Source organism: Centroberyx affinis, unplaced genomic scaffold, assembly GCF_046629955.1.
Source record: "Centroberyx affinis isolate AG114_WGS23_722 - 3 ecotype Tasmania unplaced genomic scaffold, CSIRO-AGI_Caff_v1 ptg004023l_1, whole genome shotgun sequence".
NCBI lineage: Eukaryota > Metazoa > Chordata > Actinopteri > Beryciformes > Berycidae > Centroberyx > Centroberyx affinis.
The window spans coordinates 174,838-202,754 of NW_027281825.1; the positions used below are offsets into that span (position 1 = coordinate 174,838).

General features: G+C 40.1%; 1 protein-coding gene across 1 annotated transcript; it reads left to right on the plus strand.

The window, feature by feature from the left end:
• The first annotated feature begins 206 nt into the window (after window positions 1-206).
• Window positions 207-27,871, plus strand: crb2a (crumbs cell polarity complex component 2a). The gene is made up of 13 exons (XM_071542146.1): window positions 207-273; window positions 16,867-17,559; window positions 19,705-19,900; window positions 20,758-20,897; window positions 21,211-21,381; window positions 21,480-21,593; window positions 21,872-22,825; window positions 23,243-23,817; window positions 24,043-24,208; window positions 24,583-25,453; window positions 25,605-25,721; window positions 26,540-26,666; window positions 27,650-27,871. The coding sequence occupies exons 1-13, from the start codon at window positions 207-209 to the stop codon at window positions 27,869-27,871; spliced, it is 4,413 nt and encodes a 1,470-aa protein (XP_071398247.1).
• The last annotated feature ends 46 nt before the right edge of the window (window positions 27,872-27,917 follow it).

Below are 27,917 nucleotides of genomic sequence, written 5' to 3' on the forward strand. Positions count from 1 at the left end.
CTGTCTGTGTTGGGCAAAGAGTGTTGCGCTCATTAGCAGCCGAGCATGGACCGTCTCTAGCATGCCAGCCCCAAAACCCAGGGGGGAAACCACATCGGGGACTTCTCGATCGGACTGAAGGATGTCAAGACTTTAGACTTTACAGTTCCTTTTTTTCCTGCATATTTCCTCGCGGTCTTGTGAAGACCCGGGTCACTCGGGTTACCATGGAGTTTGGGAAAGTTCATTTGAATCTCAAGACAGTGCTGCTGACAATGATGATGTTCAAATGGGGTGAGTAGTGAGACTGATGGTTTTGGATGTTTCTTTTTAGGTTTTCATTTCACTGGAAGCATAACTTTAGATTAAGGAACACATATTAGCTATAAATATGGGGTTTCCCCTCAATAGTTTAATAATTTCTCTCAATAATATGCAACACTAGCACCTTATAAGCCAATTCTTAAGACCAATTCATGTGATACAACTTCCTCACTGACTGCTATAAGCACTAATTAGGAGGCTAATGAGGGAAAAGCCATAGTTTATGGGACATACTACAGAATACAACAGTGCAGAATAAGCTGCTAATAAGTGGTTTGTAATGACTAATAATGAACCAATACACTACTAATATGCATGTTAATACGCTTATTAATAGTTAATATGTGCTCCCTAATCTAAAGTGTTACCTGAAGTATTTAAGGTGACAGGTTCTAAGTCTCATGGGAGACGGAAGTGTGGCCACTTGCCAGTATTTGTATGTAGTTCCTAATCCTTTTTCTGTGAAAGCAACAGGTTACAAGGAAAGATTTATTACAGGGGCATAAATATACTGTATATATATATGACTCCAAGCTTTATTATATCATAAGGTAACAGAGAACTCAGTCACAAATGCATGGTACCTCACATGTATTGATTACAACCATTTCCCCACAACTGGAAATATCATTGAATTTTTCAATTTCTTCTATTGAAAAAGTGACGCTTCATTTTCCGGCTCTGCAATTTATTAATAATTTCCTAGAAAGGAGCTGTTAATAAAGCATAGCATAGCATGTTTCCTGGAAAGAAGCATGAAATGATGTTCTAATTATTGGGAAAATAGAGAAAGTGTTCAATGGTGGAGTTGGTACAAAAAATAACTTCTTCTAATTTCCTTTATATAATTATATGAATGATTTGGGTTGACAAATCGACCTCTGCCTCTTGTTTTTCCAATAAATAGTTTGTAGTTTTGCAGTTCTTTCCTTGAAACTCTTTTAGAAATTAACAGTTTCTTATCCACTCCATCAAATCAATACATTTTTTTTTTTTTAACATAATTTTATAGTTCTTTCTTGGAAACCCCAAAAGAAATGATCAGGTACTTACCAACTCCACCAACTGAACTCTCCCTCTATTTCCCCTATAATGTGCTTCTTTCCAGGAAACTTTCTAGGAAATCATTAGGAAATTGCGGACCTGGAAAATAAAGCGTCTCCATTAAAACTATTTCATTTCCTAAATTCATATTATTCAAAGTCCAAGGGAGAACTGAGGATTCTGTCTTTGCTTCATTTCCACTGAAGTGTAAACCGAACATCAAGTGGTCTCAAGAATTCCCCCTTCCCATCAAGGCTCTCACAGATGCTGCTTCATCAATGGTGCAGGAGTGGTTTTGGGGAGGTGCTTGGTTTTTGTTTTTGTTTTTTTGGCCTCTCCCACTATATCACAGCCTCAAATACATAGAGAGAAGTCGGGGGTGGCACTGGTACGTCCTTTGTCACTCATAACCATGACAACGGGATGGACTAGTTTCCAGTGAATTGGAAAAGGACTTTGAAAAGCATTAGCATTTGGAGGTTAATTACTTTAATCAGTGTTTGCTTTGATTCTGTTGGACCTCTTTGGACAAATAGCTTCACTGGAGATGCATACACATTAGTAGTTGGTGTTTAATTGTGGCATTTATTGTAAAAGTTGATTGAAGTCATACATTTAACAAAGATAATACTCATAAACTTTATTTATTTAGCACCTTTCTTAACAAGGTTACAAGGTAGTAATAATAATAATAATAATAGAAACATTTAATAATAACTTTATTTATATAGCACTTTTCAAAACACAGTTACAAAGTGCTTTACAATAAAAACAGAGAATTTTAAAAATGCAAAGAAAATAAAAACAAACTAAAAGCCATAAAAACTAAACACATTCTAAAAACACAAATAGAGTAAAATGAACTAAAATGCCATAAAATATAATGAAATCACCGAAAAGCAATTGTAAACAAGTGGGTTTTTAACAGTGTTTTGAAAGACGATACAGAGTTTGCAGCCCTGATCTCCTCAGGCAAGTCATTCCAAAATATCAGGTAAGGTGAAAAGAAATAAATTGTAATAAAAATAGTAAAATATTTGATACAGATAATAGATAAAGGGATAAAACAAAGGTAAGAGCAAGTAGTCCAAATGTAATCAAAGGAAGGAACTAAACATACATATACTGAACCGAGATAACCCAACTATTATGAGTCATTTTTACCACTTTATATTGCCCTTTCTGCCAGATTTGACAAGTCAATAGTTCAGAGGCAGCGGGCCAACTTAAATTATGCACGCACGCTCAAACATGGATGAGATCACTGGAGAAAAAACCTCACTGAGATTTGCCTGTGGCTGAATTGAGGTACAGTATGAGGTTAAGTAATGTCAAGAAAAGGCTGCATTTTTTTTTTTAAATAGTGCCCAATATTTAATTTTAATTGCCAAAGAGCCCAGGTAGCAAGCTTATGCACACTGCAAAAAATATTAAGGCAGTTCAACTTTAAAACATAAGTTTCCTTGCTGCCTTAAAAGTGTGAGTTGACTGAAGTAGTACTGAATAGTCAGGTCAAAGATCATTAGTTAGTTGTTCTAATGTAGAAAAGCTAACTGAGTGAACTTAAGACAATAAGTTCAATCAACAAATGTCTAGTCATGCTGATTCATGTTTCCAAGTTGAAAGCATTAATTGATTAAGTGAAATCCAGTGTTATTTATTTTTCCATAAAGGTTTGCTAGGTTTAAGTTTGAGTTCCTCTTGTATCACATGATTAATACACAGTTCAGCATATAGTCTGCAGCTGCAATACACTTACTTGTAGTGGATTGTACTTGCCATGTGCATCAGAGAGAAACTTACTTGATTGTGAATTCCCAGTAACATAGATAAGATAGATAGTAGATTTTATCATAGCTTTTTTTTATTTTTTTATTTTTTTTAAAATCAGAAATTGACCTATGATTCACCAAACATACATACATAACAAGTCTCTATCCTGTAACTTTATCTTGTCTGCTATGAAATATCCAAATGAATCACTTTTGTTTGGACAGTACTTGCTTTGGTATGAAGTACAGTGTGCATGGATTTTCTTCTTAACAATCTCTAATAAAGTAACACGTTGTCAACAATATAGTAATAAAGTAATAACTTTCTCTAGATCTCACTATGATATAGTTTTGTTGTGAGTCTTATATGGTTTCTGAACTTTGAGTGTTCTTAGATGCAGTCAGCTGTCCAAGGCTTTTCTTCATTATAGCAAATGAAAGCCAAGCTCCTTCAGAGGATAAACAATTACCTTTGTTAACATATAGTAGAGTAGTCAATCTGGTAAACCTTTAATATACAGGCCATCAATTACGCAGTAATGACTGGAAATAACTAAGTAATATCCAAGAAAAATAGATGTAATAAATAGTTATAGCATTAGAATGACTGGTTTCTGTTGTTTTCTGTTGTTTGTGTAGAGTTGGTATGGAGTCCCTCTACAGTAATGGGAGATTCTACATGTTTGGCAATGTATTGTCCAAAGGCTGACAGGTGACAAATATGCCATTCACTGAAAGCAAAAATATTTTATAAGCTTGTATCACAGTTACATTATAAAAAAAATTATAAATGAAAATGAAATTCGTCTATACTGTTCATTTTCCAAATTTGTCAGTTCATGAATACGGCTTCTTTTGTTTGAAGGGGTTACACGCAAATCTTAGGTGGAAGATTAAGTAGCAAAACTATGAGCAAACACACAAAGGAGTGAGAATTTCCATTTGTGATTTTGCAAAATTCTCAAGTCATTACCCGCATATTGCTCTGCAGACATCGCTGAGTCTGTAAGTCAGCATGGACAGCCAAGTCTGTGTCATCGCAACACACTTGGTGGCAAAAAAAAAAAGATTGGCCGCTAATCTGTCCCAACGCCAGGTCAGAGACAAAAGACAGCCAGATTAATACAGATTAACCAGGAGTATAGGGGATGATATCGCTGAGAGAGGGAATTTGGCTGACAGAGAGAATGCTTAGTTTGTGTTTGTGTGTGTGTGTGTGTGCGTGTGTGGATTTGTGATTCACTTGAAGAGGAGTGTGAGGTGGACAGAACAGTTGAGCTATGGATCTGGATTGGAAAAGAAAGTGTGTGTGAGAGAGAGAGAGAGAGTGAGAGAGAGAGCTGTTATGCTGCCTTCAAGCACTGTCGGAAAATATCAGAATTGCGAGTTGAGCGTACATGAACGATATAAACAAGAGGATAAATCTGATTTTCTGTTTGTTTTTTTTCTGATTTTCAAGTTGCTGAGATGTGACGTTTACTGGCAGAGAGCATGGAAACCTTTTCAGTAACTGATGGGAAAAGTGATGTTTTTATGTTATATTTGAAATTAAAATGTATCACCCCATATGTGAAATGCCAGTTTCATGGTAAAGATTCTAAAATAATTGGCTATATCTTATGTGTTCATATTGTAAGAAGCAGAGCAGTGGGTGGAGTATAGCCTATATGTGTGTTGATTATGATATGGGCCAGTCCGGGTCAAATTTCCAAGGCCAGATTTGAGCCCAGTCCTCCACTGATCCTGGCTGCCACTGTCTGGCCTATTTACCTTATGTGTCATGTCTGATTGTAAGTAACAACTTATAGGATCAGCCTTGCGTGTTCGTTCTGTGTTTAGACGTGAGTCATGGACGGGACGCAGTCTTGCGTATGGCTCTCCGCCGTGTGTGTGTGTGTGTGTGGGAATGCGCGAGTTCAAATCTGTGTTCATCTAAAACTGAAAGATTCTAGTTTATTACTCACTGATACTGTATGTGCTGTTCTTACTGCCTGCATGGACTGTATTTTCCATGAGTTTTGTATGAGAAGAGCATGTGTGATAGCCTTATTTAACACATACTTACCCATTATCACAATGATTCTCAACCTTTTTCATATCAAGGACCCCTAATGTAGTCCACATTAGGGCCAAGGACCCCCATTTGACTCAAATCTGAAAATAGTTTTATTGTTAGATATGATTTGGCAGAATTCCATCACTATCTGTATTGTAGGTAGAGAGATAACAGAGAAACTATGATCAAAACAGTCATTCTTCTACATTCTCTAATTGTGTTCACTTCTTGTAAATGAAATAATGCTGAAGTTTAATGATTCATCAATTTGCTGGGGACCCCCTGGAACCCCCTCAAGGACCCCTGTTGGTCCCCGGACCCCATGTTGAGAACCACTGCATTATCATACTAGAATCTAATATTGTGTCTGTGTTTGCACCACAGAGGGCAAAACCCATTGCAAACTTTAATAACTGAACGGCCAATGCTAATTCCTATGTTACTGGAGCATGTTGTAGTATAGGTGGCAATAAGCGGCTTGTTTGGGCATAAGTGTCTTAAGTCCCATTCACACAGGACTAGTATTATGTGGGGATCTCATGTAATGAATTGAATGAATTACTTCCTACTTCCTTGCACAGGTAAATTTTAAATTCAATCAAAAATTGAATGCGGTCAAGATTTTACAATTTGTCACTTCCTCATTGAGCAAAACTTAGCCAAAAATTCCTCTACACTATCAGGTAATATATTCATAATGATATAATACATTTTCTATTTCTGTACACATTTTAAAGCATACCCTTACAAAATAAACTCACATGTGAAAACCCACATGTGCTATTTGGAGAAATGTTGGTTTTTCATATGTGAACACGTGGATTTTCCCATTTCCCATGTGATGACATTTTCCACCTGTGAATTATCTCTTTGCATGTGAAAATTAAGTGAAAAAAATGTTCACATGTGGAAAAAAAACACAAATGAAATGTTCATATGTGAAGAAAACGTGTAAAAAAAAAAAAAAAAAAAAAAAAAAGCACTTTTTTTGAATCTACATGTGGGTTTTCACATGTAACTAGTATTAGTATTATGTTTTTTTTTATATAATTATGCTGTCAGTATATCGGTATATATTGGTGTAAATGTGTCCCTCCTGATATGTGGGTGACAGAATGGACACATGCTCCAGGTCCAGGCCTGAAGCCATAATCTGTGCAGGTCCTGCCACCAGGAGCTTAGAGGAGCAAGGGGATTGGCCCAAAGAAGCCAGAGAGATTACAACAGGGTAAAGGCTCTGGAGGTCAGAGAGGCTGTCAAACCTGCTCGGAAGGAAGAGGGGGGGAAGGAAAGTAGGATGAAGAGTGGAAGAAGTGGGGGGATAGATAAGGAGAAGGCGGCGAAGATAGGAGAGTCGAGAAAGTTGGCGAGAAGCGAAGGGAAAGAGCGGAGAGAGAGGATGAAGAGGAGGATGTAAGAAGAGGGAAAGGATGTGCGTAATGAATCCCATTGCAGTGTCATGGCTTAAAATGTGGTGTTCAATCAATCTAGTTAGATAATGCATCCACAAAAGCCTGTCTGAATCAGTGGGAAAGGGCCTATCTGCTGTTATTGAGAAGGCAATAGTTTTTTTAATAATAGATTTTCTCAAAATTCATGTATGTATAAAACTTAGTGTAGCTTCACCTCTAAAAAGCTGTGCATACAAAAAGATGGAAACATGTACACCTTTAATTATAAAATGCTTTATACCAGTGATTCTCAACCTTTATCATATCAAGGACCCTAAGTTACTCCACATTAGGGCCACAGACCCCCATTTGATGAGATTTTGTCTCTTAATTGGACCCAAATCTGAGAACTTTTTTATTGTTAGATATGATTTTGTCCAGAATTCCATAACTATCTGTATTGTAGATAGAGAGATAACAGTGGAACTATGATCAAAACAGTCATTCTTCTACATCAAAATAGTCTACATTTATTCTACATTCTGTAATTCTGTTAACTTCTTGTAAAAGAAATAATGGTGAAGTTTAAAAATTCATCAATTTGCTGGGGACCCCCTGAAACCCCCTCAAGGACCCCTGGTGGTCCCCGCACCCCATGTTGAGAACCACTGCTTTATACAACAGCAATATGCATGTTTCTAGACAACTCTATAACTCTTTTTTTTTTGCATATGACTGTTTATACTCAAGGCCCCTGTCTCTCATATTGAAGTGCAAATATGGCATATTATGTTCATCTATGTCACTGATGCAACAATCTGCAATTCAAATCACTGTTTAAAACTTGGATATTAATCCCTGAAGCAAACACCCCTTGTCAAAATAAGGGGCTGTGATTGTAAGAAATGCCATATATTAGCAAAAAATACTGTCCTGTCTCTTTTTATTACATGATATATGCATTCTACGGTTGTTTTTACTGATTTTTTCTACTTTCAGTTGCATCCTTTAAATTGTCCATGTGGGATAAATAAAGTTGTACAGTATTATTCTGTATTTTATATTTATTTAAACGGTAACACTTTACAATAAGGGTCACTAAGTTAGTTAGTTAATGCTTAGTAAGCATTAACTAACCCTTAATTAACAGTTAACTAATGTGTCTGGTAATCATTTACTAATGGTGTTCATGTTAACTAAGGTATTAATTTATACATTATTTAATAGTCATCTTTATAAACTATTAATAATGTATAAATTAATACCTTAGTTAACATGAACACCATTAGTAAATTACACTTAACTGTTAATTAAGGGTTAGTTAATGCTTATTAAGCATTTACTAACCCTTATTAAGCATTAACTAACGCTTAACTTAGTGACCCTTATTGTAAAGTGTTACCATTTAAACAAAGTAATATAAATAATATATATTATATATAACAAAAATACATTTCACATATGTTCTCAGTACGAATAATGGTCATGAAAATCTCATTTCAGTCCAATTTTTAAGTTGAGGGCAAAAAGCACATGTAAGTGGTTTGAGACTCTAAGTCAGTGTTTCTCAACATGGGGTCCGGGGACCACCAGGGGTCCTTTAGGGGGTTCCAGGGGGTCCCCAGCAAATTGATGAATTGTTAAACTTCAACACTATTTAATTTACAAGAACTTAACGTAATTAGAGAAAGTACTGTTATCACTGATATCTCTCTACCTACAATAGTGATAGTCATGGAATTCTGGACAAAATCATATCTAACAATAAAAATATTCTCAGATATGGGTCTGAGAGACAAAATCTCATCAAATGGGGGTCCGTTGCTCTGATGTGAAGTCAATTAGGGGTCCTTGATATGAAAAAGGTTGAGAATCACTGCTCTAAGTGATGCTCCAACACATTACCCTAGTTTAGCCTAATGGCACAGTTAAGTTTCTGATCAATCCAAAGCATCACCTTCCACTCAGTGTACATGTTTGCTCTAGTCTCATCATTACATCCAGGAGACTTGAGTTTAATCTGGAAACCCTTCACAGCCACCTGGGGATCTTGTAGTCTGCAGGTGGCTAAAACTCACCGGGAGCCCGCCATAATCTGTAGAGTTCAAACGCAGTTACTGTCTGCCGGTTCCGAGAGAGGAGAGGATTCACTTCAGTCACAATTGGACGTGACAAGAACCTTCTGGTGCCAAAAGGGCAGTGGCAGGGTTAGAGTTACAAAGCTGCCTTTACCTGGCATGCCTGAGACTCGCTGCCAAGAAGCACATGGAAAATAAGATTACCTTAGCCCAGATTGTTTATTTTCAACCAGAGCACACAAAATGATCAGACAGGATACAGAGTATAAGGGCATAGGCCAAATGAGGTGAAGCTGTGGGGGAACTTCGGCTTACTGCTTCATCAGATATAATAAGTCTTGCATCCATGTTTAATACAGTTGCGTTATATTGTTATAATTTCTATCTCTTTTATTTTGCAGTTGCCACCAGTAGATTTACAGTTCAGCGACGACTACTGCTACTTTGAATAATGATAAAAAAAAATAAAACTGATCTAAACTCCTTAAACACCTTGCACCTACTGCAGGTGCCTTCAGTCTATCCAATCAATCTTTAGTCATAGATGAGAAGTGATGGTAGCAGCAGGTCATGGCTGGTCTGGATCCGGCACCATGTATCGCTCATTTTCATTTTTACTCCTATTCTCTCATCAGATGGAACATTCAAAGTGCCATAACAATAAATACATGAATAAAAGAATAAATAAATAAATGTGGAAATATAAAAAAAGAATAAAAAAACAATTGGGAAATATAGAAAAAGATTGATAAATCTGCTTTAATTGCTTTATTTTTTTTCCACATTTATTTATTTATTTATTTATTCTTTTATTCATTTATTTATTGTTCCATATAATCAAACATTAATTAATCAATTCAATAATTAAATCCACAGCTTACACTGCAAAAAGCGTCCATCTTAACAAGTCATTTAGTCTCATATTCAGCCTTCAAATCGTATTTTTTGTAAATTAAGAGAAACATTTTGCCAGTGAGGAGAGATAGTTCTGTTTGTTTCCTGTGTTCCTACTTGTTTTAGGAATTTTCTAGAAACGAGTGTCAGAATAAGGCAAATCACTGCACTACCATCAAGAAAATGACACTTGATTCTACAAAGTCCTTGAAACAAATTGATTTGCATTGGAAACATGTGAAATTATCTAACCCCACTAGCAGATTTCTTCACTTTTGTTAAGAAAATTACGATTTTAGGACTCAATAATAGACTAAACCAGTGATTCTCAACCTTTTTCATATCAAGGACCCCTAATTTAGTCCACATTAGGGCCACGGACCCCCATTTGATGAGATTTTGTCTCTCAAACCCAAATCTGAGAATATTTTTATTGTTAGATATGATTTTGTCTAGAATTCCATGACTATCTGTATGAAATAATGCTGAAGTTTAACAATTCATCAATTTGCTGGGGACCCCCTGGAACCCCCTCAAGGACCCCTGGTGGTCCCCGGACCCCACGTTGAGAACCACTGGACTAAATGACTTGTTAAGATGTTGATTTTTTGCAATGTAGGTAATACTTGACTAATAACAGTAGCAACAAATCCCTTTCGTCACAGTGGTAGCTATAAACACAAGCTTCCAGTCCACAATTTAGTGAATCCAATCTAAGTGCTTGACTCGATGTGCCTCCTCCTGCCTCCTTAGCCACTGCCACTCCTATGAATCACAAAATGCAAATGGTCACATGGTAAATTCTTGGGTCTGGATCCAGGCTCTGTCAGGGGGAGGAGGTCACCGGCCCTTCCAAAGCTGGCCAGCATAACTTTTGCTATTGTCATGGCAACCTCACTCTGCTAGACGCTGGGAAGTGTAGAGATTGTGTTTGTGTGTGTGTGTGTGGGGTGGGGTGGGGTGGGGGGTCGGGGGGGTACAGTCATGTGTTCGCTAGTCTCGGGGGCAGGGCGAGAGACGGTGTGCTTTCTTTTCTCTTTGCTGCTTTCTGGTATCCAATGGTTTCCAATGGCAGGTGGCGAGTGAAGAAACAAATGGGAACACAATGGCCACGTGGAGTGCTCATGAAGAACCCAGCAGCTTCTTTGTGAATCCTATAAGCCTGATGGTGTACACACATAGCACTGCCCCACTGAGCAGTCAATACCTTATGGAGCCATCTGAAGTCTCCTATTCAGATCAAGCCATATGCTTAGACTTGTCGTGACACAGACTTCAATTAAAAGCTACAACAAGGATTTTTCATGGCTTGAAAGTAACACTAAAATCAAACAGAGAGCATACTGGCTGTGAACTAATTACTGGCACTTTCCCAGTCTAAAGTGACTTCCTTTGGGCCGTGATCTGCCCAATCCATGTGTCTCTGTTCGGCCTTGCATTCAGTACTAGTTGCAGCAATACAGTGGGGTGGAACCTGAAAGGGCTCTAATGATTCCTTATTTTTCCAGTTGAGAAAGGGTACAGAAAGTTTTCCCTGCGGGTGCTCATTTCTTTGGCTAAGCACAAATGTTGGCTTTGTACTGTGTGTGCTCATTAAGAAATGTTAGGTTATGAATATAACCCCGGTTTCTCGAGTATTGGACACTAGGTGCAACACAGGAGTATGTTTGTTTTTTTTGCCTTCTCTGACCCTGTATTTGAAGCTTTCTCATTCACACCCAAGGGGAAATTGAGCATTTTGTAATTTAGTGGACAGCCCTATCATTCACCAAGGGATATTTATGCAACATACAGCAGGCTCAATCGCCTTAGTTTGTCCCGCAATACATCAATCCTGGTAAGGAGTGAAGAAGGGGCCTGAAATTGTTGCACCATGTTCCCTTTCTTCAAGGAACCAGAGTTATATTGATAGGCTAATGTTCCATTTCATTGAGTTCAATTTGAGCAATAAAGGAGCGTGAGAACATACAAGACCGTAAAAAAAATAAAAGTGAATAAGTAGCAGCAACATGTTGCTGCCTCTTGATAGTCTGCTAGTATGACCAGGTGCTCTAAGGCAGCGGTTCTCAATGTGGGGTCCGGGGACCACCAGGGGACCTTGCAGGGGTCCCAGGGGGTCCCCAGAAAATTGATGAATTGTTTAACTTCACCATTATTTCATTTACAAGAAGTTAACACAATTAAAGAATGTAGAAGAATGATTATGTTGGTCATAGTTTCACTATTATCTCACCTACAATACAGAGTCATGGAATTCTGGACAAAATCAAATCTGACAGTAAAAATATTCTCAGATTTGGGTCCAAGAGAAAAAATCTCATCAAATGGGGGTCCGTGGCTCTAATGTGGACTAAATTAGGGGTCCTTGATATGAAAACGGTTGAAAATCACTGCTCTAAAGTGTGCATGGATGGGTGTTAAATCTGCCTCCATGCATTTAGTGAAAATGGATAGGAGCCTGAGCAGTAGTACTTGCAAGCTATAGTTCGGTAGAGTGGGCATAGGACAATGAAGTGTCCTTTCAATTGATGTTTGTGAACCAGTCTTATTGAAATAGTGGTAATGTTAACATTTTCTGCTTGAAGCACCTTAGGTATTTGTTGAGAACGTCAAGGTCCACTATGGAGCCCAAGCTTCTGTTTATCTTTGGTACCACATAATAGAGGTCTGCGCTGGCCCGAAAGTAAGACTGACCGTAATGCAACATTTGAAGCGAAACCCAAAATTAAAGTTCCTATTTGAAAGGCATAGTTGTTTATGTTCTCTCTCCCACCTGGGAATGAACACTGCACAGAAACACACACACACAAACGGGATGGGATACTCTGCAGGCACACAATGATTTGCATAGCTGTTGTATTAATGCTATATTCATTTCATCCCTTAGAGTAGGTAGTAATTCTTCACTAGATTAGATACAATTTGTTAAGATTTGAATGATTGCTGTAGTGAAATTGGCTCATTGCAGCTGCAAACAACAGGATATACTGTAGATGAGAATAGAACAAATATAACATTTTGAGGATGAGACAATAAATACAGATACAGTGTCTTGATCCTGCTAAAACATGAGACAATTATTGACAGATTTACAGGTTAGCAGATAATGTGTACAGAAATGTAACCAGATGCACAAATGTGCATTGTTAGGCTGTGACCATATGGGAATGCGTTTTTGAATGAGTTTTTCTTTTTTTGACGTTTTGGTCACAGCAGGTGCCTGTCTCCTCCAAACTATCCGCCTTGGCATTTAGAAGTAGTGCATTTTGGGGTGCTATCTTGGTTGATGTAACCAATCATGCACTGTGGCACTGGGGAGGAATCATTATCTGGGGAAGAATCCTCTTGAGGGGCGAATCTTGAATCTTGAAGGGAGAATGCTCTACTGATAAGCGAGAAAGAGGGAAAACCAGACACTACTTGTTGCAATAGAGCCAGTGTGTGTGTGTGTGTGTGTGTGTGTGTGTGTGTTTGTATGTGTAACAGTCACTGTGGATGAGGTGGCAGGGAGGCATAGTGGCTAGAGAGACCGTCCCATAATCAAAAGGTCACAGGTTCAGCATCCATACAAAGCAACCAATGTGTGCCTATGAACTGAACTATGAAGTGTCCTTGAACAAGAAACTGAACCCCTACATGCTCAGTCATTGCAAGTCTCTGGATTAAAGCATCAGCATTTAGCCTAAAAAGATGCAAAGACCCATTTTTACCTCCTGGGGTTAGGGCCATTGTAGACACAATCTGTAGGCATTAACACAAGTCAAGCAGTTGTGTCCAGTTTGTTTCACACTTTGGGAATCCTAGGTCCTAAATCCTAGGTTTCTCCATGGGTTCATGACCATTCCAGTGCTTCTTTAGGGGCTCTTAACATTCCCGTGGACCTCAGGCATCTACAGTCGGGGGTGTGCTCCCTACTGGGAAACACTAATGGTCTCTGTCTTTGGTTTAATGTGCTGAGTTCAAAGGCGTGAAGCGATGATTATCTATTTAGATCAGTAGGTGGAGAATCGTGCGGGGTCAATGGAGTCAGCGTCCCTACGGTGTCGACACCTAGAATCTTTCTCTTCACCACTCTTAACTCCCATGTCAGGTAATGATGGCAGGAACGCGGCGGTGTTAAGAGATTAAGTTTATGGCCATCTGCCTGGCAAAAGACAAACAGTGTCCTCAGTTTGTTATTGGCTCGTCATTATGCCTCTCGTCCCCTGTCCCCAAAAGTCCTGAACGAAGACCAACTTTTGGGACATTCGACGAGCGCGATTATCTAGAGATTTATCTGATAGCAGCTACCTGTTTATCTCATTAAATATTCTCTCCCTCTCTCTCTTCCTCACTCGATCCCCCTGCTTTCCCCTCCCTCGCTCCCTTCATTGTTAATATCTTCCGCTCCAATGGGAATTTGGAAACAGAACACTGATCAAAGTGTCGGGAGGCTGGGAGTGGGAGGTGGTGGGTATTTTAGATGGGGAGTTGGGATTGGCCCAATTTAAGGAATGTGGACTGATTCCGCACAGAGCTCACGGCATTGGCCGGCGAAGGGAGACAGTGAATGTATAGTAAATCCTCACAAAATGACACCATCCCCCTTCAATGGTTCCGTTCCATTTAGCAAAGCAACGTACAGAAAGGTCCTACAGGCTCAGACAGCGACTGTATGCACAATACATTCATGGTTTGCTCTGGCTACAAGTTAATTGAGAAAACAAACATTACAGCTAACAAGAGAGACAACCTATTGGGCCTGCCTCATGTTCATTTACGTTGTAACTTGTGAAAAAAACAAAAGGGGAATGCCAGTCAATTTCGGTCAATCAATATTTCTGAACATGAGCAACCGTCTCCTAAAACTAGAGGAGTAAAACAAACTGTAGTCTGGGATGTCACCAGACTACACCTGTAAAGTCTGGTGATGACATTGCATGGGATGGGTCATTCCTACTATTCGGTGCCATTCAGCCTGGTTTACTTTCTATGAAATTTTTTTTAATTTTCCATGATTTTTATTATTGCATCTGAAGGAGGGCTTGTTAAACTATAAGAAAACTATATTGGTCCAGCTCAGGATATTACGTTCTAATAATTTTGACCAAATTCTTCGCATGTGACATTGGCCAAATGTCCACCCTGTTACAGGACATTCTTATCTTTATTAATAAGTGTTTTGAATGCACAGTTATTGTAATATTTACATTTTCTAAGAGCTAAAATGTCCCTTCAAATATATTTGTATATTTTGAAATTTGTCATTGGGACTCAAATGGCACCAAATGCTAGGAATGACTCGAATGCACAGCCTGATGATGAACTGTCATGCCAATAAAGCACCTTGAATTGAATTGAATTGAATTGAATTGAATTGAATTGAATTGAACTGAATTGAACTGAATTGAATTGAATTGAATTGAATTGAATTGAATTGAATTGAATAAGGGTCCAATGTTGTGGGCCTCTACAGTTGTTTGTGGTTAAAATAATTTGTTTTATAGTTCTTCCATCAAATCTGAGTGACAAATGTATCATTATTCTTACAAAATCAGCCTGGGTATTATCATAGTAATACTTTCTGTATTAAAAAGTTGTAATAATTATCAATAGTAGTAATTTTGATTTAATTCAGAATGGAGCTGTACTATTCTTTCCTATGAAATAACAGATTAGACGGCAAGACAAACTCTGCTCCCCAGCTACGGTAGGCAGTACTGAATGGTCACTCATTTGTACATAATGTGATTAAAATCTGGGGCTAACAGATATGTGAACAGTGAAATTCAGTGGTATTACTCTTTAAATTGCTATGTCAATCAATGTGTTTAATTTTCATAATGAAGGCTGCTTTAATCTTTAACTGTAAGGGTATGGGCGATAAGGTGTTAAATGGGAGTTGCCGTGTTGTCGTATTGGATCAGTCTACAACAAGGGCCAGTGACCTGAAGAAGTTATCAAAGCATGCTGACTCATCTGGCACCTAGTCTGGCAAGTGGCCACTTAATATAAACTTTGCATCTATCTCCTATCTACTAAACCAGTGATTCTCAACCTTTTTCATATCAAGGACCCCTAATGTAGTACAAATTAGGCCCACAGAGCCCCATTTGACCCAAATCTGAGAATATTTGTATTGTTCGATACAATTTTCGCCAGAATTCAATGACTATTCAATTCAATTAATTGATTGTATGCAGAGAGATAACTATGGCCAAAATAGTCTACATTGTATTCACTTCTTGTAAATGAAATAATGGTGAAGTTTAACAATTCATCAATTTGCTGGGGACCCCCTGGAACAACCTCAAGGACCCCTGGTGGTCCCCGGACCCTACATTGAGAACAACTGTACTAAACCATGCTGGCGAGAATTCAAATACCCAGATCTGGAAGCTCATATTGGCCTTTTTTTTTTTTTCCCTAAACCCTATTATCTGTCAATGAGTAGTAACATTGACAGATAAGTGGTCAGTGGTTGTGGGGGGAGGGGGATTTAATCTCACCATGACTGTGAGGACTCTCCCACACAGTTTGTCTTTTCAAATTAGACAAGAGGAGATTAAAGGAAATGTCAGAATGAACAGTCGTAATGGGTTTACAACCAGGTGACCCAGTTTGGTCACACTTGATCAACGTAGTTTGTCCCCTGATAATTTTGCCTGCTAAATCATGACAGCTTTTGTCATTTCAATATGTTTAATGTATTACTATTGATGCTAACAGATGTATGTGTTGTGAATGTGAAAAATATTATTATAGTGTATTATACTGATTGCCTCTGTAGGGTTGCTTTGGTTACAGAAGCATTGGGGTAACACTTTACAATAAGGGTACACTAAGTTAAGGGTTAGTTAATGCTTAATAAGGGTTAGTTAATGCTTAATAAGCATTAACTAAACTACACAGTAACTAAACAACTAAACTAACTAAACAGTTAACTAATGTGTAATTTACTAATGGTGTTCATGTTAACTAAGGTATTCATTTATACATTATTTAATAGTTATAAAGATGGCTATTAAATCATGTATAAATTAATACCTTAGTTAACATGAACACCATTAGTAAATGATTACGACACATTAGTTAACTGTTAATTAAGGGTTAGTTAATGCTTAATAAGCATAATTAATGTATCCTTATTGTAAAGTGTTACCAGCATGGGTACCATATTATTGCTAATGCTAATGCAGCTAATGCATACCCACTTGCCATGATGCGTTACATTGGATCGTCTGTGTTATTTGTAGGCCTATGACATGCCTTAAACCAAATACTGCATAACTGCTATCTAGGAACATTCATTTACAGCAACATAATGACAGATGCCTTTCGTTTTTCAGGAATATTCTGCACAGCCACATCAGACAAATGCTTGTCCGGCCCCTGCCAGAACGGAGCGACCTGTGTCGACACCATGGACGACTACGCCTGCATCTGTGCCAGGGACGGGGTCCGATACATGGGCAAAGCCTGCGACGAGCTCTACGACGCCTGCTTCTTTGCGCCTTGCGAAGAGTGCACCAGCACCCCGGGCGCGGCGGAATACCACTGCATCTGCCCGGACGGACTAACGGGCGACAACTGTACAGAGGAGGTGGACGAGTGCGAGAGCAACCCTTGCTCCGAGCCTCGTTCCGAGTGCATAGACCGGCTGAACGGCTACTTCTGCCGATGTCCCGCCGGGTACGGAGGAGAGAACTGCCAAACGCACGTGACCGACTGCATAGACAAACCTTGCAAGAACAACGGGACTTGCGTGCTGCTACCCGAGGGCTTCGAATGCCAGTGTGCGCCGGGTTTCGAAGGGGAGACCTGCGAGGAAGATGTGAACGAGTGTTTGTCGCACCCTTGCCAGAACGGGGCTATCTGTATCGATGGAGTGGCGGAGTTCCACTGCTTCTGCGTCCCTGGTTATCAGGGCTTCAACTGCGAAATTGACATCAACGAGTGCGCTTCACGGCCCTGTGAAAACAACGCCACCTGCATCAACGAGAAGGACCGGTACCTGTGCGAATGCCTGGTCGGGTTTGCAGGTACATACAAAAAGTCGATTGTCACACACACAGACATACACACTTATCCATTTGAATTTACATTAATTCATACATGAAGTCATACATGAATTCATACATGAAGTCAGAATTCTGAGATTAAAGTCAGAATTCTGAGATTAAAGTCAGAATTCTGAGAAAAGTCAGAATTCTAAGAAAAAAGTCAGAATTCAGACTTTAAACTCAGAATTCTGACTTTAAACTCAGAACTCAAATACATTTTTCACATGTGGCCCTAATCCTCCTCCGTAGCTCCTACTGTCCATAGGTATCATTATGAGAGTCTGTCTATCTGTGTTAGCCTCCTCCAACTCCCTCTGACCTTGAATAGGAATAAGCAGGTAAAAACAGTGAATGAATAAATGAATGAACCAGGCCATAAATTATAAAAGATTCAAATCTTTTTCCATGCAAGTTACATTTGGGCTGTAACAGTATAGTGGAGCACATACAATATAAGTTAGACAGAGGGCAAAAAAAAAAAAATGCTTAACACATTCAGTTGCTTCCCAGGTACAACAAAGCTTCTTGAGGGAAAACAATTAGCTTCCAGCGTTTGTGAATTTCTTTTAAAATTGAGAAGGTGTTTGATACTATGCCTGTTTTGGCTAAGGCATTAATGGATCAACTTTGGGTGTGTTGACTCAAAAGAAAAGGAGCCCACACACCAACTGTGTTTCTTTGTCTTCACTTTTTTGGCATTTTTTGGGCATTTTTGCGCTATGTCAAATCAAAAGAACCTGTTTTTTTCTTTAAATATCTCAGCTTTTTAATGAGACCACATGCCTTGTCCTGGCATGTGGTTTCCTTTCCCTTTTCGATGGTGTTTATGAATTTCTTTGAAATCATTCACCACAGTGGTAACATAAAATCAGAATTAATCATCAGCATTAAGCATCACCCAGTAGCGAGACAAGGAGTTTCTGCTTGCTGACAGTATATACTACAGAAGGTTTGTTATTCTACAGCATTTTCTACATATTGTTCATTGCTAGGCTTTGCTCATTCCAAAGTGTTTTGTTCGTTCCTGATAAACAGGGCACGAGGAGTATTTTAAGTGCACAGTAGGATGTTTCATTGAGGCATCTTATCTCTGACTCAGCCTCCGTCAGATAAACTCTCAGTGCGAAGTGAGAGAAAGCACTCCCGTCGTTGCTTTTCTTACACTCGTTTCTTTCTCCAGCAAGCCTGGTCTGTGTCAAGGGAGCTTCATTGTTATCTGTGAGTGGCCGGGGCAGATCAGCTGCGATGCATTCCTATGTCGGTCTATCAGTTTGTTTTAAAATCTAAAGTAAAGGCATTCATCAGTTATAGCTATCTGAAGACCAGAATAGAAACGCCAAGAGAGAAGTTGGGCAGTTCATTGAAGATTTTGTGTGAGATTTTGTGCTTTCACCAAAAGGTCCCTATGGTCACTAAATGAACTACTGTACTAATTGTCTGGAGAAAAAGCTAAATCCCACCATAAACAGTAATTTACCAGAAGTGTTAATGGCCGAAATTACATGATTACAGCAACAGCCCATATTCAACTAAACCCCCAAACACATCTACACATGAGCAGGATCTACACTATCAGTCAAAAGTTTGGGGACACCTAATTGAATGTACTATGTTTCTCATTCTCTTAAAGCCATTTTGATCTAAAGGTTTATGCTTAAATGCTTGAAATGTGTTCCTTAGACAAATATAAATAGTGAAGTTGATCCTATGTATGAATTTCTTTCCAAAGCCTTTGCCTTTCCATCAAGGCAAAGGGCGGCTACTTTAAAGAATCTAAAATATAAGATAGTTTGGATTCGTTTCACACTTTTTTGGTCGTGGCATAATTCCATTTGTGTTATTGCATAGTTTTGAAGTCTTTACTATTAGTCTAAAATGTGAAAAACAGTAAAAACAAAATAAAGAAAAATGTGTGTGTCTAAACTTTTGACTGGTAGTGTGGGAGAATAGACTTGCCCTTGTGTTGTGACCACACAGTGAAATGCTTCTTACAATACTACTCTACTAACCATATACACATACTCATCATTGTCATCATCATCATCAGCATCATCATCATCATCACCTGTGTATTTCTCTCCCAATACTTTCTCATTCCCTCCCCATTTTCTCCACCTCCATCAGGAGTGAACTGTGAAATCGAGGTAGATGAGTGCGAGTCCAACCCTTGCCGCAACGGAGCCACCTGCCACGATCTCATCGGCATGTACTCCTGTGAGTGTATGCCTGGATTCGACGGCGCTGACTGTGAAGTTGACGTGGATGAGTGTGCCAGCGAGCCTTGCCTCAACGGAGCTGTCTGTCATGACATGGTAAACAGGTATGGCAAAGCCTGTGTTTATTGTCTGAGGAGTGGAAGACCACTCATTAATCTGCGCTACAGTTCTAAAGATGCATAGGTTTGTTGAGAATGAATTACAGAAAATTTTACAGTTGGATAACCCTGGGTGATTTGTGGGGATAGGATTACAGAATTGTTAGCCTTGCTATAATATAAAGCTCAATTGGGTGTAAATATGAGTCCCAAAAGGTGACGTCCACACCACATCCTTCATGAGTTCTGAGAAATAGCACAAACTCAGCTGAGTTAACGTCCTAACGTCGTTCTTCATCCCCATCCTCTCCTTAAATATTTTCCAACTCCAAAATTCTACTCAGTATGCCTTTAAAGTCAGAATTCTGAGAATAATGTCAGAACTCAGAATTCTGACTTTTTTCTCAGAATTCTGACTTTAAACTCTGAACTCAAATACATTTTTCACGTGGCTCAGGTAAATGATGTAAGATTAACTTGTTGCCATGGCAATGCTGACAAATTCAAACTTGAGAGTTAAAATGCAGCTCATAGGTGTGTTCCTCTGGATTAGATTTTATACCACATATCCAAGTGGTCCAGATCTGAATTGGAAAAAATTGTGAAACTTTCAGTTGCAGTTTAAACAGCCAAAGTCAGTTTCTGATGTTAACTGACAGGAGTCTTTGGCGGAGTCTTTGGAAGAGAGGAAGCAAGTTGTTCATGTTTCCTAACAAAACAAACTGCGTAGCAATTGAAACAGAGACAATGGTAATCCCGTTAGACCTTTGAGAAACGCCCCTGGAGAATCCCTTTAAATTACTGTCCTTATTGTTTGAATTTTTACATCCTGCCACACAATAACTTACTTGTGTCTCCTGCAGCTACGAATGTGACTGCACTGATACAGGATTCACAGGTGACCACTGTGAAGAGGACATTCCTGAATGTGCCTCTGATCCCTGTAAACATGGCGCCACCTGTCTAGAGGGAGTCAACGGGTACAGCTGCCTCTGCTGGCCAGGTATTTCAACTTTATGGCAACATACAAAAGGAACTTAAGGGGCTTCCTGGTGGCTTGATTGGCTAAAACGTATGAAGCCTATCATGTCATTATGGATTTGAATTTGGCCTGGGACCCTTGTTGCATGTCATCCCCCTCTCTAGAATCAAGCAAAAACTTCTGATGATTCTGAACTATGATTCTGATAAATACTTACATGAGACTAAGAGAAGTGTGCAATTAATTGTGATGCTGCCCATTTTTATACAGTAAACTGTTGTGAAAGGGGTTAATATAAGATATGCAGTTACATTTACTGATTTTTTCTCTCTAGGTTATGAAGGACAGAACTGTGAAATTGACATTGATGAGTGTGCGGAGCAGCCTTGCGAGAATGACGGAGAGTGTTTCGAGCGTTCGGACCCCTCTCACTGGGAGATGGAGTGGGAGCTCAGTTTTGCCGATGCTGCTGGATATATTTGCCAGTGTCAGCCTGGATTTGCAGGTCAGCAAAATAAGAAGAATCAATCAATAACAGTCTCAGGTCTTGCATTAACATTTTTCAGTTTCTGTAAGGCATTTGCTTTTTCTTTTACGTTACAGGAGAGAACTGCTCTGTCGACATTGATGAGTGTGAGTCGGAACCCTGCCAGAATAGTGGCACTTGTGAGGATCAAATCAATGGCTACACCTGTACATGCGCTGCTGGATTTATAGGTAAGACCTACACTGTATTCATCTCAATACCACTTTCTCTATTTTAACCTCATCCTCTCCTCCCCCTCCCTCTGTAACATGTAAAATCTGAAAATCTGCTGTATGTGTTGGCACATAGGTACAAACCTTATTTGTACCTACAGTACTTATACCTATTTGTTCAGTTGACTCAAGAGGTAATGGAGGCATGGAGGCAATTGGAAAGGTTGGGGTGGTGCTCTGATGCCCTCTAGTTGTCAGCCACCACCATATCTAACCATGATGTCATCTCCTCCCAGGTGACATTTGCGAAGTGAACATTGACGAATGTGAGAGCCAGCCCTGTCAGAATGGCGGTTGGTGCGAAGACGGCGTGGCTTCCTACATCTGCCATTGTCCTGAAGCTGAGCCGGGCGAACTTCCTTGGGGAGGCAATAACTGCGATGTCAAACTCTACGGCTGTGTGGACCATGAATGCCAGAACGGAGCCACCTGCCATCCGTGGCTGGAGGGTGAAGAACACGGCCACACTTGCTTATGCCCTCACGGCTTCTACGACGAGCAATGTTCCACGCAAACGACGTTCTCCTTCTCGACCCCAGGGTTTATTCATATCGAGATTGTTCTAGAAGAGCGGAGACGAAGGGAAACTGTGCACCGTGTTCACCACGGGCCCGGGGTACAGCTACGCTTCCGGACAACACTACCGAATATGTTGCTCTTCTACAGAGGCGATGCGGACAACCACCTCTTGTTGGAGATTGTCAGTGGCGGTCTTCATGCAAAAGCCTTTTCTGAGGAGTCTGAACTGGATGTCACATTTGCTGGGTTGGTTAGTGATGGAGATTGGCGGGATGCTCATGTGTTCGTGGCCAAAGAGGGCCTGGTTTTGATTCTGAAAGGCCCCGGCTGTGATCGTGAAGGATGCAGAGTTATAGATAGTGGCCCAGATGGACCACTTTTCCACCCCTCTGAGGCTTTCACTCAAATCTATGTGGGTGGAGCACCGGAGGAGCTTCTCGAGCACACTGTAAGCGGTGCAAGTTTCATTGGATGTATGGAAGACCTGATGATAGACTCTAAGCCTATCCTGCCCCAGTCACTTCCAGAAGACCAAAGCCATGAACTGGGCTGTAGTAAGACTGAGTGGTGTGAGCCTGATCCCTGCTCTGGAAATGGACACTGTGTGGACCTGTGGACCAGCCACCGCTGTGACTGCTATCGTCCCTTCCATAGTGAGAGCTGCTCTGAGGGTAAGCAATTTCACCATCAACTAATTCTTTAAAACCTGTTTTGATAAATCCTCTGAAACCAGTCCTGTACCAGTATAATATTCTGTGGTTGCACTATTCGTTACAAGGAAACACCTGCCACTGTAAAATCTATCAATCTCCATTGCTGACCATTAGCAATTGCAATAACATCATTAGAACACCCCTCCCATCATCCTGAATTACGTTGGCTTGTAACTGACCGAAACAATAAGTCACATTTTCATAATAGAGAGGAGTAAGCTAGCTCATTAGAACAGAGACCCAACAGAAATGTCTAGTGAAGAGGTAATACATCATCACCATGCAAAATACTGGAATAATACTCATAGCTTCTGTTTTTGGTGACTTGCCTGCTTTTGAAATTTGCTTACTAAATGTCCAATTCTGCCCTGATAGAATTCCCCTCATGGACATACAGCCACGAAGACACGGTGAGCTTCAGTACCTATGATGTTGGCAAGAGCCACAGGAGCAACTTCAGCGTTTCTTTCTTTTTGAGGTCATTGAAGCCAGATGGCCTGCTCTTCCAGCTTAGGAGACCCACAGAGGAAGAGGAAGGAGAGGTCTACTTCTCAGTGTACCTGGGGATGGGGAGGGTGTTTGTCAGCTCTCTTGCCAATGGCACTCCTTTGACCGCTCCAATTTTTGTGACCACCGGTGAGAAGCAACTTCTACAAGTGGAAGTTCAACATAGACAGGTGATCTTTGAGCATAAAGGTCTTCGCTATGGAATAGGAGAGATCCCTGAGGTGGAGGTTAACAGCGGGGATTTGGCTTATGTAGGTGGTCTTCCAGGAAACTGGGACTCTGAATTTTGGGGGGGACACTTCAAAGGTTGCCTGCAGGACCTTCGTTTGGACACAGTGCATCTGGATGTGGATGCATGGAACAGCTCAGATGAGGAGGTGGTGTATTTACCAAGTGATGCTGAAAACATAGAGAGGGGCTGCGTCAGTGATGATACTTGCAAGGTGGGAAGTACTTCTTTAATCTTCTTTGTTCCTTCCTCTACTTACTATTACAGTGAGTTCCCTCTAACATTTCTTATTTTGGCTACCTGTCGTATCTCTCCCCACGAGAGGTTCATTTGGTCAAGATGGGACTGTTATTCTGTCACTAATTGCTAAGAGGGAAGGCCGGAAGTTCCTGTCTGAGTTGCTTGTGTCTTGACAAAATCTCAATATCTTCATCTAAAGGTGGAGCCATGTCAAAATGGAGGAGAGTGCACCATCACATTCAACGATTTCACATGTTCATGTCTGGAGCAATACACCGGAAAGACCTGTGAAACACGTGTGTGGTGTGTCAGTGATCCTTGTGTCAATGGGGGCCATTGTGTGGACCTTCCCGATGGATATGAATGTAAGAACATTTGCATAATTTCATAACTATGGTTAGAGCAGGTTTAGCCTTTTGACAATAGTAAATAGAAACATCTATTGCATTCTTATTATCCATTACTGCTGTCTTGGACTGTAGAGTTTGAAGTACACTGCCTGAAGAGCTTAACCTGGGAAAATAAATCTTTTTCAAAACATGTTTACAGACAGTTTTTTATTGATTCTTGTCAAATTGTGTGCATAGGACTTTTCAACCCTGTTTTCAAAAGCAAAAGCAGAGCAAATAAATTAATATCATCATTAGTCATAGTATTATTTAATAAATCAACTTAGAAGAACTCAATCATACATTTGAAAAACAATGCATATAAGATGTCTCTACCTGTTCACCTTCAGGCGTGTACAACGGCACTTTTGAGAACAACCCTGTGCGGTACAGCGCTGGAGGCACCCTGGCTGGACCTGTGACGACCATATACATCGAGCTGCGGACTCGCTCGGAGAATGCGGTGCTACTGCGTGCCGCCCGTGGCTCCGATCTGCTGATGGTGGGGCTGCTAGACTCCTCGATCCGGGTGCAGATCCACATCGGCAACAGCGTCGAAACGTTGGCCTTTACTGGAGTGCGTCGAGTCGCCGATGGGAAGTGGCATCGGGTGACGGTCTCGATGGCTGAGAAGGACAGCGAGGCCTCTCATTGGGTCATCACTGTAGATGGAATCACAGATGCTAGCAGTGCGCCGGAACTCACCGGAAGCCTTCACTTTCTCAATGAGAAGGGTGCTGTGTTGGCTATTGCAGAAAGTTTCACGGGTTGCTTAGGTGCGGTAAGAGTCGGAGGAGTCTACCTTCCCTTTGTGGACGACCATAAGGCCCCACAGCTTTCTCAGTTCCACAGAGTTGGAAAAGGAAAGATTAATATGGGCTGTACCAGTGCCCCTGTTTGTGATTCGGATCCCTGTCTAAATGGAGCAACATGCGAGGACCTCTTTAATAAATTCGGCTGCGTCTGCGAGTCTGGTTGGGAGGGAGAACAATGCGAGGTAGACGCAGATGATTGTGCATCTGGGCCTTGTGTTCATGGAAGCTGTAAAGACTATTTGGCTGGTTTTGAGTGCCGTTGCCACCCTGGATATGCTGGCACGCTCTGTGAAGAGAATCTGGATGAGTGTAAGCATCATGCTTGTGAACACGGAGGCACATGTGTGGATGGACCCAACATGTACACCTGTATATGCCCTAATGAGTATAGCGGCCCACTCTGCCAGTGAGTACAAATACTCATCCATTTGTTTTTACCAATGTGAACAAACATAGCGTACAGTCCACATACTCGAAACGGCTTACCTTTATGATAGATGACAAGAATTCTTGTAGTCAGTATTCAAGCATAGAATTAATACCTTTTTTTTCAACAGGTGGGACTATCCCCCAATACAGTGTGGTAAGGATGTTCAGTGTGCAAATGAGGGAATCTGCAACGAGGGGCTGTGGGGAGCCAACTGCACTTGCATGCCAGGTTTTGGAGGCAACAGGTAAACTCATCCTTTTAAAAATGTTTTGCGTTACATGACCTCTTATCACTTTTTAAAATTGCAGATGATTATTAATGATTATGATGATTATGGTTATGAATTCAATCAAATATCAACATTAAGGCTGCAATAAGTGATATTACGACCACTAGAGGGTGAGGGTAAGGACAAAGCTAGCAAAGCACTGTGCATAAATGCTAATACCTAAGCTAACCGTCGCCGGTTACCAGTCTCGCTTTGCCAGAACTTTCTCCCGCTGAAGGTCACATGTCCCACAATGAGAAGTGAAGAGGCAGGTAGCAAGTTTACTAGTTTAACAAGTTCACTAGTTTATCAAGTTTACTAGATTAACAAGTTTACTAGTTGAACAAGTTTACTCGTTCGCTTCATTGATTCCGCCATTACGAGAATTATTTTCAGGAATGGGAGGGGCAGAGCGCCGCTTTTAAACAGCGAGGGAGGAGACAAGCTAGTTTTAAAAAATGATAAGCTGCTGAACGGACCGGGAGGAGCTTCGTTCAGGAGCGGAATTTGACAACAAGCTTTAGAAAAGAGGTGAAAACAGCAACACAGCTGCTGCTGTGTGGATATTGGTTTATATCATTATGTCTCAGTGAAATCTTCACATAGCACACAGTTTCAGGATTGGTTATAAGGTCTGATATCGCTTATTGCAGGTTTAATGTAAATTGGGGAGTAAAATGTTTGTAAAATTTCACTCTTCATTTTATCTGGCAAAATCTTGTATTGTAGAGCAGCACATTCCTAAGTGTGATGTATTTTTAATGTGTGACTTTTGTGCATTTGCTCTCTTTAAGGTGTGAGATGGAAATAGACGAGTGTGAATCTAATCCCTGTCGAAACGGCGGTTCCTGTCAGGATCGTTTCAATAGGTTCCTGTGTACATGCCCGCCTGGCTACAGTGGCCCAATCTGCGACACAAATGTATGTCCATTAATCTTTAAATTTTTTCAGTGAAGGATTATACTGTAGGTCCATTAATATTTCAAAATTTTAACTTTTTATCTAACAAGTAACTTACAACTCATATCCGTCCCATCACACTCTATAACCAAAAAAAGAACAAACAAAGCGTAAACATGTGGCAGATAAATGTTTAGTCTAAGAGATACATCCTATTTAGTGAGAGAAAAAATAAAAATAAAAACAATAAAAAAACAGAGTGAGATTTAATAGTTATGTATCTGCAAGATTACATTTACCTATACTGAATGATTATGTCTCCATGATTTCTCTTATTTTCCCACTTCCTTTATAAACATGAAATGTAGAAATGTGTAGAGTATCCACTTCTCACCTGGCTGATTGTCTTTGTGTGAATCCACAGTGAAAAACATCATCCACACACATAGATCCATGCAATTTCCATTTTTAGGCCATGCTTTCAGTCTACAAGACCTTCCTCAGAACATAAATGTGAATAAAAAAATAAAAAAATTAAACAAGAAATGTCAAAATAACATATAGACTGCCCATCAAAACTTTAGGGGACACCACATTTTTCTTTATTTTTACTATTTTCCACATTTTAGAATAAGAGTAAAGACATCAAAACTATGCAATAACACAAATGGAATTATGCAATGACCAAAAAATCGTTTAACAAATCAAAACTATCTTATATTTTAGATTCTTTAAAGTAGCCGCCCTTTGCCTTGATGGAAAGGCAAAGGCTTTGGAAAGAAATTCATACATAGGATCAACTTCACTATTTATATTTGTCTAAGAAACTAATTTCAAGCATGTAAGCAGAAGCCTTTAGATCAAAATGGCTTTAAGAGAATGAAAAACATTCAGTGAGGTGTCCCCAAACTTTTCACGGGCAGTGTATTTTATTTTATTTTTTAATGTATATTTGTACATCAGTGATGAACAATCTCCCCCTTTGCCCTCTTTGCCTTTTGCAGAAACAAGCCCAGAGAGAGCGAGTCCCCTGGCTTGTGGTGGCCATCCCACTGGTCTGCTTCTGTGTGCTCATAGTGGTCATCGGCTTGACCTTCATGGTTCTAACAGCGAGGAAGAAGCGCCAGTCGGAGGGCGCCTACAGTCCCAGCACACAGGAGCTGGCTGGAGCTCGCCTGGAGATGGACAGCATGCTGAAAGTCCCACCAGAGGAAAGGCTGATCTAAAAGGTTTTGACGATGAAGGGTTTGATACCTACTGATACCTGAGTTT